We start from the raw sequence: 16,729 nt of genomic DNA, 5'->3' as shown, positions 1-16,729 counted from the left end.
ATACAGTTCTACTCGGCCTTCTTACCCAACTCCGGCCCCCAAAAAGCATCAGACTCCTTCTCATACCCCTCCCTCGCCAACTTCCTCCTCTTCGCCTTACTCTCCTCCAACGCATCCCCCTGCACGGCATCCCTCTTCTGCGCCTGATTCAACTTGACCAAATCAACCTTATCCGGATCCCTACAATTCTTCAACTTCTGCACCAGCGTCTTAATCTCCGCTTTATGCTTCGCTTCTCTCGCCTCGCGCTCTGCCGCCGGCAACGACGCATTGACATAAAGCCGGTGGCTCGAGATGAGCGACGCGCAGTTGCGGAGCGTAGTAAGGAGTTTCGCGTGGATAGGACTGGACGTGGGGACTTTGAGAGAGAGGTAGAATAGGGTGAGTGGTTCGTCGGCAAGGAGATGAGCCGCGAGCCAGATCTGCGAGGGCGTATACAAGAAATACGCATCCGTCAGCACAGCAACCGTACGCAGCGTATTCGTCGCAGCACCATACGCGGCATTCACCCTCTCCTCGACCTTCTTCTCAGGCATCTTCATCGCCTGCGCGCCCACCTTAACCGGCACCGCACACATCTTCGCCTGCACCTCCTTCGCGCCCCCCAGCTCCCCCGCAGGCCCTTGGTATTTCCCCCGCGCCATGTCGAGCATCTCCATGTGACCGGCTTTGATGGCGCGGAAGGGGTGGCGCACGTCGAGGTTGTAGCGCAGCGACTGCACGATGATGTATTCCGGGGCGAGCACGTCTTCGGAGGTTACGGCGCGGCCGGCGCCTTCGGCGTAGGACGAGACGTGGATGGGGAAGAGCTCGACTTTTGTGGCGAGGAACATTATTGTGCGGAGGATGTTGTTGACGTGGTAGGTCATGGGCGAGTTGTAGAGGTAGAAGCGGCGGAGGAATTGGATACATGTTGCCTGGGGGTGTTGTTAGTGACTTTGTCTCTTTTCGTTTATGTTTGGAGGTTGGAGACGTACGACGACGTTCAAGGGGAAGCTGTAGTGGTTCCCTAGGGCGATTGCGCGCTCGCAGAATTCGTTTACTATCTTCAACTCTTCCTCTGCCGTGAGGCAATTGATCTCCGTTACTGTCTGCATACGTGCATCTGGGGTATTTGCACCGCTGGTTCCACTTCCATTCTCTTTATCCATGCCCGACTCCAAGCCCATGTTGTCGACGGCATCGTTGCCGCGCTGGGCTCGTAGACGCGCGACATTGGCTTTGACGCGCTCGGTGGCTTGCACGTTAATCTTCAGGCGCTGTGCAGCGAGTTGCGAGGCGGTAAAGGACCAATTGCGGAACTGGGTGGAGCTGCGATAGAGGTCGTCTTCGGTGAGCTGCATGGTCGGGGTGATTGGCCGGCGCTGGGGTGGGCAGAGTTGGCCTAGGACGCGCACTTGGGTGGTGAGAAGGGACGTCGCGACGCCATGGCAGGTCCAGCCGAGGCGCGCTTCCGTTCCGCGCTGACTTTCGTTCCGCCAGCACTCTCACCTCCAAGGACCTTTGCCTGACTCTAACATATCTTGCATCACGTGTCGCATCTTGCAACCACCCCAGCACTATCGAACACGATGTTCTTGACGGCCTTGGCTGTACCTGCCCATCACCCAGGGTCGAAGCCATGGCAGTACCACGACCGTGGTCCTGTCAAGTTACTAGCGACTTGGAAGTACGCGATGCATGCAGCTTCCAGCCTGGCCCCATCGTTGTGCTGTCCATAATGCCCTCAATTGTGCTCAAGAGAGGCATCAAATGAGCTCAAGCAATGCTCACGGGGAACACTACAAGAGACTGTCGCCCCCGCGCTCTCGGCCATGTCCCTCCCGCATTTCCCTCAGTCGCCACCTTACCCTCTGCCTCATCTCCGCCACCTATGCTGTTCAACTCAACGACTCCTACGCCAAGACCGACCATGGAGATCGCCCTTCCGCTTTCCCAGTTACGCACCCTCGAGATAAGGGCCTCGGTGCCGCCGTAAACCTCTACCGATACGCACAGTCGGTACTTTACTTGTCCCGGTTTCTATTATCCAGCGCTTTGGGCCGAGATGAGCACAGTACGGTGTGCTTCTCAGCTTCAAGCACATTTTTGAGGACCAGAATGGCGACATCTGACATGCGTTTCCCTCTTCTGGGAAATCAGCTTGAAGGACCCTCGTACATCGCCGTACAGCATCGCTCCGGTTAAAGTCTACCATCGGCTTACACACTCACCACCTTCTCTAGAATCGATAGTCGGATTCAAAGCTCTCTGCAGTCATTTGGTCGTGGTGGTCCAGCAGCTCTTGGCAACCAAAGCAGCTTCCTCTTCCGGCTACGCTATCTACCAATCTCCGTCTCCGCGCGAGAAGATCCCACTTTAGTTTGCACCGCATCTGCTGTAGCCCTGCCTTGTTCTCGGCCACCAGCCCTGCTGAATACTGGGGTACACTAGCCGTAGCTCCAGCTCCCATGCTCGAATCCAAGGCGGAATGCTTGCCAAGCATCACACGGCTCTCGGCGTACATGAACGGTCGCCTGCGAAAAGCACCCCCAAGATTCACCAAGGCGCGCCCAGCACTTTACTGCGTCTAACGGCCGCTGTCGTTGCTTCTATACGGTCTTGGTTGCGGCTGCTAACTTTTCGGAGTACCTACGATAGGAAGGTATACTCATGATAGTCATGTGCGGCGTCCTGCACGAGTCTGCATTCTGGGAACTCGGTGGTTCCGCGAGTGTGGTGCAGAGATGCAAAGATGTATAAAGTGCTGCTTCCTGCTCCCAGGTTCTCGGTTCATCATCAACTGCCAATTGTCAATCCGCAGTCTTGTTCGATACGATGAAGTGGGCTACTATCACCACGGCTTTGTTGCCTTTGGTCGCCGCTCATGGCTTTACCCACCAGCAATATGCCTCTGGAGAGGTTATGGACCTCATGATGAATGGAAAGGAGGCTGCTTGGGCTAAGCAGCGTGCTGCTGGCGCCTACGACAGCAAGCGCTGGAACGGTTTCTCTAAGAAGAGGACCAACAAGAACAAGATCGAGTGCAAGCACGGCCGCGTTGAGGCTGTCAAGGGAGATGCCGACCAGACCTACAAGGCAAGCAGGATTCAGATCAATGAAGATTCGCTCAACTAACAGTATCACAGTGCAAGAACATCGACATGTACGACTTCAAGACGCACGAGGAGCTCGGTGATGCTATTGGTGAGGGAAGTGGTTCCTGGGGTTGGTCGCACAAGGGCCGAGACTTCATTGCCATCGGTCAGACTTACGGTGCCTCCTTCTCCGAGGTCACCAAGGATGGTCAGCTCGAGTACCTTGGTCGCCTTCCTGCCAACAACGATTCCGTCATCTGGCGTGAGATCAAGGTTGTTCGTGACAGCCTCATTGTCGGCTCCGAAGGTGTCGGCCACCACGTCCAGGTCTTTGACCTGAAGAAGCTGCTCAAGCTTTCCCCGAAGAAGCCCTACACTTTCGACATCAAGACCGATACTGCTCTCGTCGACATCAACCAGGGTATCAAGGGCCGCACCCACACCGTCGTCGCCAACAACGAGAAGAACTACGCCGTCGCCTGCGGTGCTGGCGGTCGCCCCGGTCGCAACGACACCTGTGCCGGTGGACCCATGTTCATCAACATGGACGACCCCACCAAGCCCTATGTCTCTGGTTGCAACGGTCAGGATGGCTACACTCACGACGCTCAGTGCATTGTCTACCGTGGACCTCACAAGAAGTACTACGGCCGTGACATCTGCTACGGTTACAACGAGGACACCCTGACCATCTACGACGTCACCAACAAGGTTGGCTTCGGTAACGCTGGTGCCATCATCTCTCGCACTCCTTACGTCGGTGCTTCGTACACCCATCAGGGTTGGGTCCTCGATGCCATGTGGCAGACCCACATCGTCATGGACGATGAGCTTGACGAGGGCCAAATCGACCCCAACCGCACTGCCGTTGACTCGCCCGCCAAGGACGGCTTCGCCGTGACCTACATCTGGGACATCCAGAACCTCGAGAAGCCCGTCGTCACCGGCTACTACAAGACCACGACCCGCTCCGTCGACCACAACCAATACGTCTACGACGGTCTTGACTACCAATCCAACTACCAAGCCGGTCTCCGTATCCTCGACGTCTCCAGCATCCCCAAGTTCCCCGACGGCTCCAAGGTCAAGGAGATTGCTTACTTTGACGTCTACCCTCCGGATGATGTCAAGCCCGGCGGTGGTGACGCTCTCTGGGACGCTGGTACCTGGTCTGCTTACACCTTTGAGTCTGGCTACGTTGTTATCAACACTATTGACCGTGGTGTCTTTGTTGTTAAGCAGGCCGATGTTAAGGGTAAGAGGAGGGGTCAGGGCAAGTACTGGGGTAAGCACTAGAGTGGACCCGGTAGGATAGATGCCAAGCGCGGTAAAAGCGTAGGATGGTAGTAAATAAATGAAATGTTCAAACAAATAATTCACCCTCCAATCGAACACTTGCATGATTCGTGAAAATGTGGTAGTAATATCGTATGGTTTCGCAACAAACGCTATATGCATTCGATGCCAGGCCCTGGGCTTGGCACTGGAAAGCATATATAAACAGCTACTACTCTCATTCAACTTCTTCTTTACTGATCAACTCCGTTATTTCTCCCACTACCAAAACAGCTTGAAGCTGACGCATGTCTGCCTGTCTTCTTCAAAATGACTCGCTCACTTGGCCATGGGGCGACGCCAACACTCCAAAAAAACTGTCAATTCAAGAATCGACAACTGATCCAACTCTATTCACTCAAAAATTCATTCACGACGTTCTCATGAGGTTAACTCTCTGCAATTTCAAAACAGGAATTGCGAAGCAATGGTATTATGATCGGCTTTCCGTGGAGCGCTTTTGGATACGTACATGTTAGACCGACACGTCTCTTGATGCCAACAAAAAAAACCCCCCCCCCAAGGTTCTGCATGTGTTTCTGAACGAAAATCAAGCTACCAACTACCAATGAGCAGTCTGTCGAGCACATCTCAAACTTGGACAACTCAAAAACACAATGTCGGCAGCTGATGGACTTGTGGAGTGTGGTCTGCCGAAAACAAAAGACGAAAGGACTAGAATCATGGACTGGCTGGGCGCTGAGAGTGGGTATAAGTATCTCGCTCAGTGTCTCTCTTGTCTTCTTTCTTCGCTATACTTCTACGAAAGCAAATACCAAAACAAGCGGTCGCATGATTGATGTCTTCCTGTCTGCCTGTCTTCCGAAAAAACTGAGAACGTCATCGACATGTGTCCAGATTCAAGATCTAAAAATCATCATGTTCCTGTGCGCTTCTCCAAAAGGCCTCAATCACCGGCAAATGGCCTGCGCTTTCCAGTAGCCAAGTTCACTCAAAAAATACATCGCAAGGCGTGCTATGGCGTTCTTTCCACCGACTTCTTTGCAATGCGGAAGTACCAAAACCAGTTGGCAATCGACGCATGTTCGCTGTCCAAATAACTTCGGAAAGCACTAGATGTGTTCTCCTTCTTCCTCCGTTCGAAATAACAAAACGAAAGGACATGAAAGACGAGCTAGAAGAATGATGTTGTCTGGGCCATGTGCTGGTGGTTTTGCGGTCTTCTCTAGTGAATATGCGAAGTCTACTGGGCTTTTGATGAGGCCGAAAACGAAGCTGAGCCGTGGCATGTAGAGTAAAAGGCTAGTGGGAAGAAGTCGACTAAGCAACGCCTTGAGGTATTGCGCGTCCTTACGTCTTTATGGGGTTGTTGCAATTGCGTTTGAACGGGCCCTCACGCTAGGGGGTATAAATACCAGTCTTCTTCTACACATTATCTTCTCTTTCTCATCGCACACTTGGGTGTTGTGCATTCTCCAAAAGTTCGTGACGACAACGTTATGTTTGCGCCTCTGCCATTCTTCCCAAAATCCAAAACACTAGGAACATGTCCCTGTATCCCCCTCCCGCCCTCGAAAAAGCTTGGTCAATTCCCACGTTCGTTATGTTCAAAAATTGTTCGAATGCGCGCGCAAGCTGAAGCAGTGCGAAAAGCGACATTCAGAACAACATGTTTCCGCTGAGCAAGATGATTGGATACCGAAAAGTGAAAGGACACAGGCTATTCTGCTAGCCCTTCGGCAGTGAGGATATAAAAGATTACCGTGGTCTGCTTCTTCTCTTCATCTCTACAATACTTCTCTTTGAAATAATTGCAAAACTGGTTATTATTCTTCATATGGACTGCTCGTCCGCTTCTCCAAAAAAGCCATACCCTGTTCTCATGAGACCAGGTCTTTCTGGTAGAATATAGCACCTTTGACTACACGTTTTGCCCGTCACCAAGCTTACGCATCAAACTTGCGCGATGCCGATGTATGATCTGGTCGTCTCGAACAAAAACTTGGAGCCGTTGACACATGTGTCAGCAGAACGTTGAGAAGGTCAGCTAGCCGTGATCACGATCTTTGGATCTATGCTTTTCATGGCTGTCAAAAGACATTAGAGTCTGTCTTATGACTCTGTGCAGCTATAAAGCCTTCATATTTTCGCGATGAAGTTCGTTCCTCTCTCATACCACTGTCCCTTTCTTTCCTCTAAAAACGCAGTGTGGCGTATCATGAGATTCCTTCGTCGGAATTGCGCCAGACGACGTACGATGGCGCACATTGGTCTTACGACTTCAAACCTGGATTGTGTCTCCGCGCGACATGGAAATGTCTGGGCTTCTTGGTTTTATTAACGTTAGTAAATCTCACGACAAAAGCCCTGTCCCGAGGTTTCCAAAAACTAGGCGAGGATTAATTGCATGCTTGCGGTCGTCGAACGTCTGCGGAAGTATCGCTATAAAATCTTCTTCCGGTTGAAAAGAAGATTGCATCGAGAGCTACTTTCAATTCTCAAATATCAAAAGTACTAGACCTCCCTCCCATGGGTTTGTTCTGTTGACTATGTTTGGCTGTTGTTTAGACCAAAAGCAGAAGGCATTACCCGGATGACTCTTTTTCCAAACATGGTCAGGAACTGCACCATGTGTTCGAGAAACTGAAATTTTGGATGTTTGACAAAGCTCGTCATGCACATACAGACCGCAAATTGAGTACTCAAAAGACAGATACCTGATTTCCATGTCCGTCCGAAGACGTTACTCAGATGTCGTAGGACAAATGTCCTAAGAACGCTAGAACGAGGAAGTACATGAAGCCAGTGGTATTGTGCTACTAATATGTTCGACCCATATACACCTCGTTCAGTTCACCAAAAATTATCACATCATACCCGATGTGTTCGAGGTTCCGTGTCCTGCGTAAGGTAATATCGAAAAGACCCACGGCCACATCTCATGTCGCTAGAAGCCCAGGATCGTAACCATACGACTTACCGCCGTACAAAAATGCACCTAGTCTCTTTCAACCCTTAAAACCAGTACATCCCCTCCGTCTCCCCACCCTCCTTCCCAACCCTCAACTCATCCAAACACTTCTTCAATCTTTGCGCAGTCGCCTTCCCATACGCCTCATGCTCATTGAAATCCGGCATCTCATCCTTCCTCGTGATATCCGTGCGCACCCAAACCATATTCTCATCTCCGCAAGAAGCTTTGATCTGCGCAAACATCTCGTCGTTGAAGCCACCTCCAAGAGCCACAGCAGCAGGTCGCTGGCCGTAGTTCATGGAACCGATGTTGGGGGTAGGGTTGGCTGGTGTTCTGGATAAGATTATGTGTGGGATGGAGATGATTGCTTCTTCGACGGAGAGGTTGATGTGGATTACTGGATGGATGTGTTAGTTGGATACGTATGTGTGATGTGTTGCGCAAAGTATCGCGGCATACCATCGTATTCTGGTTCCACGCCCTCGCGAACAGCCTTTGCGATATTTGGGTTCCTGCCACAGACTACGATCGGGATGGCTGACATTGCAGACGTGTAGAACCTCGGACCCAGTCGATGGAGTGATGAGTTTTGTGCGGTGCCGGAGAAAGTCGATCGAAAGATAGGTTGATATACTCGTTTGACGTTCATGTGGTGCTGACCAGATTATGGAGAGACAGCATCTAGATGTGTGCTGACGTGGGCGTGGCTTCGTGTTGTAATGCCCCGGGGCTATGGTGTCTGGTTAAATCCGACGCTAGGACGAGATGGTCTCCAGCTTAGGGTGGAGATGATGTTGTGCAACATCCATCATCTTCGACACCGTTCCCATCGACATGCGCGTCGCTAAATCGTCTCCGACATGTACCCGATGTGCGAAGACGCAGGCCGAAGGTGGTGACGTTCTGGTCACTGGCTGTGCGTCTTTTGGCACGTCCCCCCGATGTCGTCAGCAGCGGGGGCCCAAAGCATCGCGAACGTTACTATGAGTTGAACTTATAAGGTCGCCTCATTCGGTTTCAAACGTTGATTAACCAAGCAAGTAGCCGACCGTAGGATTAGAAGAGTACTAGCCTCCGACATCACCCTGGTCGCCACAACTGTGCCGCAACCCACCCCGCGCTTGATATCGCATGTGACTGCAATTGCCCGCCAACTATCGCATAGTGGAATGTACGCAATGTCACAGGAAAACAATCGCTTTTTCCCAACTGTATGCTCTTACGAGGTCTTTCATGGGCATGAATGCGCCTCGTTCTATCCTCAATCACACATCTTGTCAGGTATCCGATGAACAGCAACACAATGGCTACGAAACAGCGACTTGAAACAAGTCTCCCCATTGTAGGCTCAACATTCGTCCCTAAAGGAGAAGAAGATGATGGTTTGTGTGAAGGATGCCACGTACTATCGAAAGAGGGGAAGCCTCCAATTCATGAGACTTACCAGTACCGCGCCTTGCGCAGGCCACAAGAGACCATCAGGCTTCTAGCATGGCCCGCAGACCCCGATGATATAGCCTATCTGCTCGAAGCTTCGATCTCAGACCTTCCCTTATACGAAACGGTGTCATACGCTTGGGGCCGTGGAACCGGATGGCCACTGGAACTGAACAATAACATCGGCACGGCCACGGGCAGCACTATCCATCCTTCTTCCGACGTCGACAAGTCGACTTTAAACGTCAGCGTCACGGTCATTCATATCCTTCACTTTCTCCGGCCCGCAATAGGTTGGCGTTTGCTCTGGATCGACGCAATATGCATCAATCAAAGCGACAACGCAGAGAAGTCTTTCCAGATTCCTATAATGGATCAGATCTATTCAAAGGCGGAGAGGGTCTTGATCTGGTGCCCACCATGTAGGATTCATCTTGCCAAAGACGTTGAGATGGCAATCGATAAGCTCAACAGCTGGAGAGGTCGTGAGGCCGAGATTCTCGAAGCTCTCAACAACGGATCATTCGGTGATGCAGCCTCTGAGGATCGACAGGATTGGCGGCCATGGAAATTACCGCCTACACATAAGTTCCACATCTCGAAGGCATGTACTGATGCTCTGAACTGCGTAATGCGTTTGCCTTGGTTTGAGCGCGTCTGGACTCTGCAAGAGCTGATCTTGGCTCGATAGGCAGTGATATATTTTGGCTCCAACACGCTGGAATGGCAGGAACTTATCAGTGCTTGCCTCCAAGCGCATAACTGCGATTTTCTATTGGAATGCAGAAGACTTGCAGAACTCGATGTCTTGCGTAACCTTTACATGGAGTCTGGATCGGTCAGTAAGTCAGCATGTGGGAGGGAACTCGCGTATCATAAAACGCTGTAAGTCCTCTTACGTGCGATCCATGTGGAGGTTCTGCATCAATACTTACGCGAACGTGCTGACTGCTCGCAGTGCAAATATCCTGCGCATCATTCGCCCCCGCAAAGCCACGAACCCACGCGACAAGGTCTATGGGATAACGGGGTTATTGAGCCGACATGATATAGCCAGCCCAGGTCTCATAGTGGATTACAGCCTTCCCGTCCTAGATGTATCCATCTCTGCCTGCGTTGCATGTATGGAGGTTCAAGGAGCTCATGCAAACATCACATTCCTCCAAGACGCTGGCTCAGTGGCGACAACCAACCAGAAGAGGCCACATGCTCGGGTCACCACAGAAGGAGAATATTGGCCGTCTTGGATCCCAGACTGGACAGAGGCGTTACCAAGATCATCGGGTCTACTGATGGGATGTCTACAAGCCAACGGTTCTCAAGTCTCGAAAGGGAGGGCGTCAAACGCGACCATTCTCGCCCAACACGAGCATATCGGCCGGGTGGTAAAAGGTCCTTGTTTACGGGTTCAGGGATTACGCGTTTTGACGATTCAAGGCTTCATACCCCGTCGTGGAAACGACTCCTTCAGCGACTACTATGATCTCATTGGCACAGCACATTCCTTGTACTGCAACACATCGTTGTCTACCCAGCACGCGTATTCGTATGTCGCGAGTGCGCATATACATCCGCGGCGAGATGATCAAGTATTGCCGCAAGTCACAAGCATTTGGTCTTATATCAAAGACGATGTAACATCTCCGGACTCTGATTTGGGGAAAGACAATGCTGAGATCAAGTCCACGATGGGAAACAGTACGACAGCCAAACCAATCTCCCGTAGAATGCATGGCAGAATCGAACTCAATGTCCCAGAATCTCTCAACCGAAAGCTAGATCAGGTCGAATGTCGCGCCAACGACGGAAAGAGAAGTTCGAGCTTCAAGTGTTTCGTGAGCACAACTGGCTTTATGGGCCTCGTGCTTCCTGACGCACAGCCCGGAGACGAGATCTTCATCTTATTTGGGCTCGAGATGCCCTTCGTAGTCCGACCAGATGCTGAACCTGGGCATTATCAGCTGATCGGCGAATGTTTTGTCTTAGGTCTAATGGAGGGTGAAGCGATGGAAGGACTAGAGGATTCGCAGGTGGAAGATGTCTATCTGTGTTGAACAAAGGGTTGCCCGCGATAAACGAAGGTTATTTGAGAGGCGTTCGCTCCGAAAGAAACTCTCTGGCAACGCGCTGCGTATCTTTTGTAGTAGGATCTTAAAGCGACCTATCCTGTTTTCGATTGTCCCTGCGACGTATAGTGTCCAAATGTATGTGTGTCTTGCCTCACCATGCTCACACGCGGCGCAAAAAGGTTGCCACGGCCCTCAACCACGCATCACGACGCGCCAGCTCTTGACACCTTCGCTCTTGGCCAAAAGGAAGACACTGCCGGCTTGCCAAAAAGGCAAAAAGAAACGTTCAGGGCCGAACCGGAGTCGAACCGGTGACTTCGGGAAGACGGTTTTTGGTCAACTGCAGTCCTACACTCTACCACTGAGTTACCGGCCCGTGAGTTGTTTCGATGAATGATTTGACAATCTGTAATAATATATCATTGAGTGCTGCGGATCGACGTGGATGCGGTGAGGAAACGAAGGAACGAGGTGGAGATCGAGACGAGGCAGGTGAGGCAGTAGCGAAGGAGGGGCAGTGGGGCCAGCGCTGAAGGACGGTGATAGGCTGCCACGCTGCGAGCCCCAAACTGTGCGCTAGATACGATCCTGTCTAAGCGTGGTCACTGTGCCTAAGTACGCTGAGCATACAGTTTGAGAGGAAAGTCAAACGCGTTACCCTGGTGAAGAACGCGAATATATGTGTGGGTATCATCCTGCGCATCGCATCGCCATGCCACTCGAAACTATCTAGAACTCCAGCTCCTCTACTTCCATCCCGCACTCTTCACACCTCTTCTTCGTCATCCCCGTTTCCGGGTCAAGCACACTCCTGCCCCATTCATGCTCGTGTCGATCATACCTTCCCTTTATCTTCTGCCCGAATTGCGCATCGCCGTTATCGCCTGCTAACCGCGCCCGCTTGTATGCTTCTACCCTCGTCCTCTTCTTCAGGTCTTCGAGCTTGTTCTTAAACTTCTTTTGCTTCCTTTCCTTGCTCACGACCTGTCGCTTCGCATACTCCTCATCCAACGCCTCTGCTGAACCCCATTTCTGTGGGCTGAAGGCATAGGCTTCGACTTGAAGTCGTAAGAACAGTTGCATGGGGTGGAAGAATTGTTTGTGTGGGTTCGGCCGTTCGAGATGGGGTAGAAGTTCTTCGTCTTTGAGTTCGGGGTCGGTAAGGAGGTAGTCGTCTCGCGCTTCGGTTTTCGTGAGGAGGGAGTATTTGTCTGGGAGTTTCTCCCTGCAGATACTGCATACGCCGATACCGAATATGTCCTGCCACTTCCAGTCGATCTCCAGACTGTTGCATTCTCGACATTTGCCCTTGACGTCGCGCTTGCCGTCGCCGTATTTGCCTTTGAATGTACCGCTTTCGATCTCGGCGTTTTCAGCAGCCTCGAGCAGAGCGGCTTCCTCGTCTTCTTCTTCCTTGCCATTGACGGTGTCCAAGATAGAGATACCTGGCTCATAAGGTCCGGCCCGGTTGGCACGAAGCTTCCGTCTTATGCGCTCCCTCTCCCACTCTACCATTGACACGCCCTCTGGCTTCTGTTCCTCATTCTGTTGGCCCTTGCGCATAGCCTTATTATGCGGGTCGTCTACGGTACTCAGGAAGCCACCCTTCGTGTCCGTCATTTTGCTGAAATCGTAGTCGATGAAGTCTGATCTCGCGTACTTCTTCGCCGGCTGAATATAATCGTTCGAGGGTGGTTGTATGAAGCCATTTTGGTCGCGCTTCTGAGGGGATGCTGCAGCCGCATTACGAAGGGTGGCTGGAGTTTGCGCGGCGGTGATGGACGAGTATGCGCGCTTCGCACCTGCGACCGGCGCTGGTGAAGGTTTTGAAGCTTGTGTCTGTTGTGCAGCCGCCTTTGCCCTCAGACGAGCCTCTTCCATGCGCCTGATTTGCTCTGGAGTGGGCGGATTTGGCGGGAGCTTGCCCGCTGAGCGAGTCGCTCGTGGCGGCGTTGATGGTCGTCCGGACATGTTGAGATGATGGGAGGGTTCAGATGTGGTTGTGGTACGCTCGCTCGTACTCGAGTGAATCAGTCAAGAGTTGCCTGACAGAAGGGCTAGAGGCGCGCAAGTGGCAAGTGTCATCGGGGTTAGAGCGATGCGGAACCGGGACCCTTGTTCCTGAGCAATGATGTACGCCAAGAGATCTCACGATCTGTACCTTCCGATGCGCGTCTCAAATCACTATCCACATGCCAATGAAGTCTGCAAAATCGTTTCCAATCTTCCATGATGACATATTTGTCACATCCGGAAAAGGGCGGTTTGCCATGCTGCGCCCTTACCAATCCCCTATGACTCTTACGTGTGGCTGTGAGCGGCACAATTCACAGCGGCTGTCATGACGAACCATGGGACTCTTCACAGAGTGGACCCAGCACACAGTGCTGCTTAGTTTAATGACCAAACATCCCGCATAATGATCTTGCCATCATCTCTCAACACACCATTTCCTCTAGAATCATGTCAGACGCGAGCACACGTGCGCACGTGGCGAGCGCATCGGCGGCCTCGCTAATCCCTACTGCCGATCCCCAAGAAAATGTCCAAACCTCACCACCGGAGGACAGCGAGTACAGCAGCGACGAACCCACGACCGCAGCCGCAAGACGAAGGAAGCGAAAACAGCTTCGCAAAGAAGAGCGCAAGCAAGAGAAGCAAAGACACGATTCCGCCCTCCCTACGCCCACGCATTCCGACACCGAGACAACAGCAAACCAACCCCGCAACCCTCCGAATAAGTCACCAAGGCAGAACCCAAAGTCTGCTGCTAAAACCGACGATTCGTCCCTGTCCATACCACAATCGCCCTCAATGGCCAAACCTGCCGCGCAAACCGCATACCCCCTCCTCATAGCCTCCATCGGCAACCCGGGCGCAACCTACGCCAACACGCTCCACTCCGCCGGCCACATCGTCACCTCCGCTCTCGCAGAAGCGAAACGCTATGGTCCCTTTCAAAAAGGCATGTCAGGCCTGATTTCAAAACCTCCAGCCACACACATGGCGTTCGGCTTGACCGGATACAGGAGAGTAGCGACAGATAAAGACGCAATGGACGACTGGACATTCTGGCAATCCACATCGTTGATGAACATAAGCGGGGGCTCAGTAAAAAAGGCGTATAGCGAGTGGTTGCGTGGTGTACGACAGGCTGCGGGGAGTGCGACGTTAGAAGGGAGATTGGTGGTTGTGCATGATGAGCTGGAGTCTGTGTTGGGAAAAGTTACAATTCGAGATGGTGGCGCGAGCGCGAAGGGGCATAATGGTATCAAGAGCTGTCAGGGAAGTCTGGGAGGCGTAAAGTGGTGGAGAGTAGGCGTTGGAATAGGGAGACCCGAAAGTAGGGATCCCAATGTGGTGAGCAAGTATGTGTTGGGCAAGATGACTTCGTATCAGCGGGCGCAGTTGGAGAAGACTACTATACCAGTATACAAGGCGTTGGAGGATATTGCTTCAGGTAAGAAGTAAGATCTTTGCACAGGGCGATGAAGCATTTCTAAGGCGTTTGGGATGATACCCTATGAGACACGGTGAAGCGCTCTGCATGAGAAGTAACAATACAATGTATGAATATTCAACTGAATGCTGTAAACGATGAAGCATGTGAAGGTATCGTGTGATAAACCAGAATCCAATGCTCAGGACAACTCCATACTCCGATAACATATGTCTTGAACATGTTCATCACCCAGACAAAAGACGCAACACACTCCCATGCAAAACGCCAATAGAGGATTAACCAACGATCGTAGTACCGTTCTTCCTCAGCCTCTTCCTCTCTTCAAGTCGTCTTCTTGCTTGCTCTTTGCGATCAACAGGCAGCATCTGGCTTCGGTCATGCTTCACTTGCGCAGAACCTTCTGCATGGTGTGCTGTGATTTTCGAGAGGTCAAACTTGTTGTCGGCGGGAGCATGGTGGGATGCTGCATTGATTTTTGACTCGTCCGACCTCTGTCTCTCCTCTCTCTTCGACGGAACGGAGGTTGCCTCGAGCTCTGAGACGTGTGTCGCCTTCTCAGTCGCACGTTCTCTGCGCCGTGTGGGTTCAGCCTTATGCTCGGGAACTGTGACCTTCTCATTTGACTTGGTTGTCTCTGTCGACTTTACGTGCGATACGGATTTCGACACTCGATGTTGCTTTGGTGGTGGGTTCCACTCAGGCCGTGAGTATGGCTGACCAGTAGAGACCGGTAGAGCCATTTTGTCCATTTGCGCTATCGAACTGTTGTTAATCTCCATCCAGGGATCAAGACCCGGCGATGGTACAGGCAGCGGACTGGACGGTGGGATCGCGGCAGGCGACTTTGGCGCATAATTCTCGTCAGTCGCGACTGGCCTGCGGATCTTCAGTGGCGATCTCTGCGGTTGCTCTTGCTGAGGCTGTGCAAGCGCCTTCTCCAGAGTGATCTCAAACGGTCGTGCCAGTGCACGAGGCGATCTGCCTAGAATGATAGAGGCTTCACCCTCTGCTGTTCCAAGTCTGGACGGGAGCACTGGTCGGTTCAATGTGTCAGGGATCGTACCACGGCGGTGACGGCGGGGCTTGGGCGACGAGTTCTCTTTGGTAGACGACGCCATGCTGTTATTGGGAGCGAATGACACTTCAGGATCCATATCTAAGCCACGCGTGGGCGATTGCGGGTTGTCCTTATTCGCATCTTCGTATATCTCGAATGGAGCTTTGTTCTGTTGAAGTTCAGAGGAAGGTACCGAGCCTGACGCTTCCAGGACTGTGATTCGGGCTTTCAGCGCTGCGATCTCGATACTCGACGACATGCTCTCGGCCATCGCTTGACGTAGCCTTTCCTGAAGATCCTTGTTCTGTTGTTCCAGGTCTCGCTCTCGTTGCCTGTATCGCTTGCGTTCCTGCTCGAGCTTGGTAGATAGTTCCGTAGCTTCGCCGTCCTTCTTCATAGCGAACTTCTTCGCTAGCTGTTGCTTGGCAATGACCTTCTTCATCTCCTTCTCGCTCTTGTCCGCGTAACTCTCGTATTGCTCCTTCCAGTATTTCCCAGACTCCGAACGTGGGGCACCCAAGTCTATTGTAATGTCGCTGTCGTCTCTCGCCTTCGGTTTCTGCCCCGACTTCGGCTGTGTGGTTGTCCGCGCGTCGAGGAGGGCTTCGGTGAGGCGGGTGCGCGGTCGTTTGTCACTTTCCGGGTCAAGCTTCAGTTGTGTGCCAGGTGTCCAAGGGCTCGGGAACTTCCCGGGGCAGTCACTGGGTATGCCGGTCTTGCCAATATTGCCGCGCTTGCCTTCATTGTCTACCACGTGCGACCCGAACGACACCTGCTTCCTTCCCTTGCTTGCGGTACCTGGCGTCATGAGGATGCCGCCTGGCTGTTTCGATGGCGAGATGGGCGGCCCACTCTCTTTCGGCGCGGGAAGGTTAAATGTTTTTGCGTTTGCTGCATCAATCCTCGCCTTCCTCTCGCTCTTCTTGGAGGCATCTTTCGCTTCTTCGGGTGCAGGCGTTCCAAATATGGCGTGCTTGAAAGCTTTGACGGCGAACTGATGAGCGGGAGTCTCGGGAGGTTCGATGAAGGTAGACTCGTAGTCATTTTCTAAGACTATTAGTACTTCTGAAGACGCGTAGCTCAGTGCGACAAACCAGGCTGGAGATGTTCTATCACGTTCGTGATGCGCGGACCGGTAATCCACGAGAACATGGCGAAGCGTGGGTCGTCGTCGTGGGGCGAGAGAAGAGAACTAAGAGGGTTGGTGGGAGGATGGGGATCGCATGCGCCGTGTGGATATTTCCGTGTGTTTGTTTGGCGGATTGTTTACTCGCGGAAAACGAGGGCTGAAGGTGGACTGGACGCTTTCGTGCACCTCGAATAGTTCCAGATGAGTCGCAAACACCTCCAGGATAG

The 16,729-nt window shown here is 52.3% G+C and overlaps 6 protein-coding genes and 1 non-coding gene across 7 annotated transcripts; 2 read left to right on the top strand and 5 right to left on the bottom strand.

The window, feature by feature from the left end:
- Positions 1–8: 8 nt before the first annotated feature.
- On the bottom strand, positions 9–1,343 carry J4E90_002891 (uncharacterized protein; the record flags this gene model as incomplete). The annotated part of the gene is made up of 2 exons (XM_051432466.1): positions 9–917; positions 978–1,343. 2 exons carry the CDS (start codon positions 1,341–1,343, stop codon positions 9–11), a joined length of 1,275 nt encoding a protein of 424 aa, XP_051293888.1.
- A 1,474-nt stretch (positions 1,344–2,817) lies between these two features.
- Positions 2,818–4,373, top strand: J4E90_002890 (uncharacterized protein; the record flags this gene model as incomplete). Its single annotated transcript, XM_051432465.1, has 2 exons — positions 2,818–3,078; positions 3,129–4,373. The coding sequence occupies 2 exons, from the start codon at positions 2,818–2,820 to the stop codon at positions 4,371–4,373; spliced, it is 1,506 nt and encodes a 501-aa protein (XP_051293887.1).
- Positions 4,374–7,388: 3,015 nt separating this feature from the next.
- Positions 7,389–7,891, bottom strand: J4E90_002889 (uncharacterized protein; the record flags this gene model as incomplete). The annotated part of the gene is made up of 2 exons (XM_051432464.1): positions 7,389–7,744; positions 7,807–7,891. The coding sequence occupies 2 exons, from the start codon at positions 7,889–7,891 to the stop codon at positions 7,389–7,391; spliced, it is 441 nt and encodes a 146-aa protein (XP_051293886.1).
- A 3,250-nt stretch (positions 7,892–11,141) lies between these two features.
- On the bottom strand, positions 11,142–11,229 carry J4E90_002888. The gene has a single exon. It is a non-coding gene; the product is annotated as a tRNA-Cys (tRNA).
- Positions 11,230–11,582: 353 nt separating this feature from the next.
- On the bottom strand, positions 11,583–12,824 carry J4E90_002887 (uncharacterized protein; the record flags this gene model as incomplete). Its single annotated transcript, XM_051432463.1, has 1 exon — positions 11,583–12,824. The coding sequence occupies one exon, from the start codon at positions 12,822–12,824 to the stop codon at positions 11,583–11,585; it is 1,242 nt and encodes a 413-aa protein (XP_051293885.1).
- Positions 12,825–13,316: 492 nt separating this feature from the next.
- On the top strand, positions 13,317–14,324 carry J4E90_002886 (uncharacterized protein; the record flags this gene model as incomplete). Its single annotated transcript, XM_051432462.1, has 1 exon — positions 13,317–14,324. The coding sequence occupies one exon, from the start codon at positions 13,317–13,319 to the stop codon at positions 14,322–14,324; it is 1,008 nt and encodes a 335-aa protein (XP_051293884.1).
- A 267-nt stretch (positions 14,325–14,591) lies between these two features.
- On the bottom strand, positions 14,592–16,525 carry J4E90_002885 (uncharacterized protein; the record flags this gene model as incomplete). The annotated part of the gene is made up of 2 exons (XM_051432461.1): positions 14,592–16,420; positions 16,468–16,525. 2 exons carry the CDS (start codon positions 16,523–16,525, stop codon positions 14,592–14,594), a joined length of 1,887 nt encoding a protein of 628 aa, XP_051293883.1.
- Between the last annotated feature and the right edge of the window lie 204 nt (positions 16,526–16,729).

The sequence above is a fragment of the Alternaria incomplexa genome, assembly GCF_024043165.1.
Source record: "Alternaria incomplexa strain BMP 0042 chromosome Unknown scaffold_3, whole genome shotgun sequence".
Lineage (NCBI taxonomy): Eukaryota > Fungi > Ascomycota > Dothideomycetes > Pleosporales > Pleosporaceae > Alternaria > Alternaria incomplexa.
The sequence above is the reverse complement of the archived record's forward strand: the minus strand, read 5'-3'. Positions and strand labels throughout refer to the sequence as shown.